This window comes from Rhodnius prolixus, unplaced genomic scaffold (assembly GCF_049639745.1).
Source record: "Rhodnius prolixus isolate KJV_2025 unplaced genomic scaffold, Rpr scaffold_27, whole genome shotgun sequence".
In the NCBI taxonomy this organism is placed as follows: Eukaryota; Metazoa; Arthropoda; class Insecta; order Hemiptera; family Reduviidae; genus Rhodnius; species Rhodnius prolixus.
Genome location: NW_027411607.1, coordinates 414,152 through 415,802, shown reverse-complemented (window position 1 = coordinate 415,802; position 1,651 = coordinate 414,152). Strand labels below are relative to the sequence as shown.

At 48.5% G+C, this 1,651-nt stretch overlaps 1 protein-coding gene across 1 annotated transcript; it reads left to right on the top strand.

The window, feature by feature from the left end:
* Positions 1 to 369: 369 nt before the first annotated feature.
* On the top strand, positions 370 to 1,371 carry LOC141455135 (uncharacterized). Its single transcript, XM_074129992.1, has one exon. The coding sequence runs from the start codon at positions 370 to 372 to the stop codon at positions 1,369 to 1,371; it is 1,002 nt and encodes a 333-aa protein (XP_073986093.1).
* Positions 1,372 to 1,651: the final 280 nt, after the last annotated feature.

Genomic DNA, 1,651 nt, shown 5'->3' with positions numbered 1-1,651 from the left:
TCCATCCTGTCCTTCTACCCCGGTATTTATTCCACCATTCCTTGATCAACTCTCCGCGCAGGCGTCTGGTGAGGCCCAAGCAGTTGGTGAAACATCCAGTGCTGCTCGGGTTCCCAGTGCTTCCATGGAGTTTATTTGTGACGAGAGTCTTGACCTTCGGGCGGACCCTCGAGTTTCTGCTGAAATGGGAACATGCCTCGGGATAGGGCCAGATAAATCTGGCAGCGGTCCTGGGGATGTTTATCCAGCAGAATAAGGAAAAAAAAAAAAAAAAAAATGTTGAATTTTTACCAGCTGAATCTGCACCGTTCGAGGGCTGCGTCATATAACCTGGCGGCGATCCTGGGTGGTGCGGATCCTTTTATTGCCATGTTGCAGGAGCCCTGGACTAGAGAGGAGAAGGTGTTAGGTAAACCAGCCGGTACCAGGGTTTTTGCGCAGCATGGTGCTGGTATACGACCTCGCGCGGCAATTATTGTGTCGCGCGGTTTGCATATTTGGCGCCTGGCTGAGTTTTCTTCGGAGGATTCAACTGCGGTTTCGGTAAGTAATTTACATAGTTTCTCTTCATCTAGTTTTAATGTTGTTGTAGCGTCTGTGTATTTTCCCCATGATGATGAGTCTCCTCCCTTAGTGGTTAGAAGACTCATAGATTACTGTAGTGAACGTAGGTTGCCCCTTGTCATCGGTTGTGACGCGAATGCGCATCACACAGCGTGGGGTAGCTCTGACGTTAACTCTAGAGGTGAAGCTCTGTTAGAGTACCTCATGAGCACCAACTTGGTTTGGTGCAATCGTGGTCATAAGCCCACTTTTGTTACCAGAAGTAGACGGGAGGTCCTGGATCTGACTTTAGTCTCTTCTGATATTGTTGACTTGGTCTCTGGGTGGGATGTTTCAGATATTCCCTCATTGTCAGACCATTGTTTAATAAAATTTTCCCTTCGTGGGGAGGTTGAATTACCTGAGGAGAGGCCCATCAAACAGACCAATTGGGAAAGTTTTAGATTGAGTCTTGCCTCTACTATTGGAAACCTGAAGGTGGAGGTGGGCACTGAGGTCCGAACCGATAGGATTGACTCGGACTGTCAGCGTATCACTGAAGCCTTAATTACTGCATTTCATAATGCCTGTCCTTTAAGGGCTGGATTTAGTACTAAACGTACTTGTGCTTGGTGGTCGCCTCGGCTAGCCCAATTGCGTAGTCAAGCAAGGCGGGCGCAGAGTCGTGCTATGCGTACTCAGTCTTTGACTGCCTGGAATACGTATAGAAATGCTCAAAGCCTATTTAAATCTGAGATCAGAAGAGCTAAGCAGCTCTCCTGGAAAATTTTTTTGCAGTTCGTTGGATGGCATTCAGCCTTTGGCTAAGCTTCAGCGGATTTTAAAAAAGGACTCGTGTTCCTCTTTGGGACCGATTGAAATAACCCCTGGTCGGTTTACCTCTACACCGGCGGAGACACTTGAAGCCATGCTTAATAGCATGGTGTCTGAAGAGGACTCATCCTCGGCGTTCTTTTCGTGCGATCTTTCGGTTGACCGCTCGGCTGCGGTTGATTTAGCGGAACGAGTGTTTGATCGGGGTCGCGCGGGTCATGCGCTGAGTATGTTTAAACCATATAAGTCCCCTGGGGCGGATGGGATATATCCC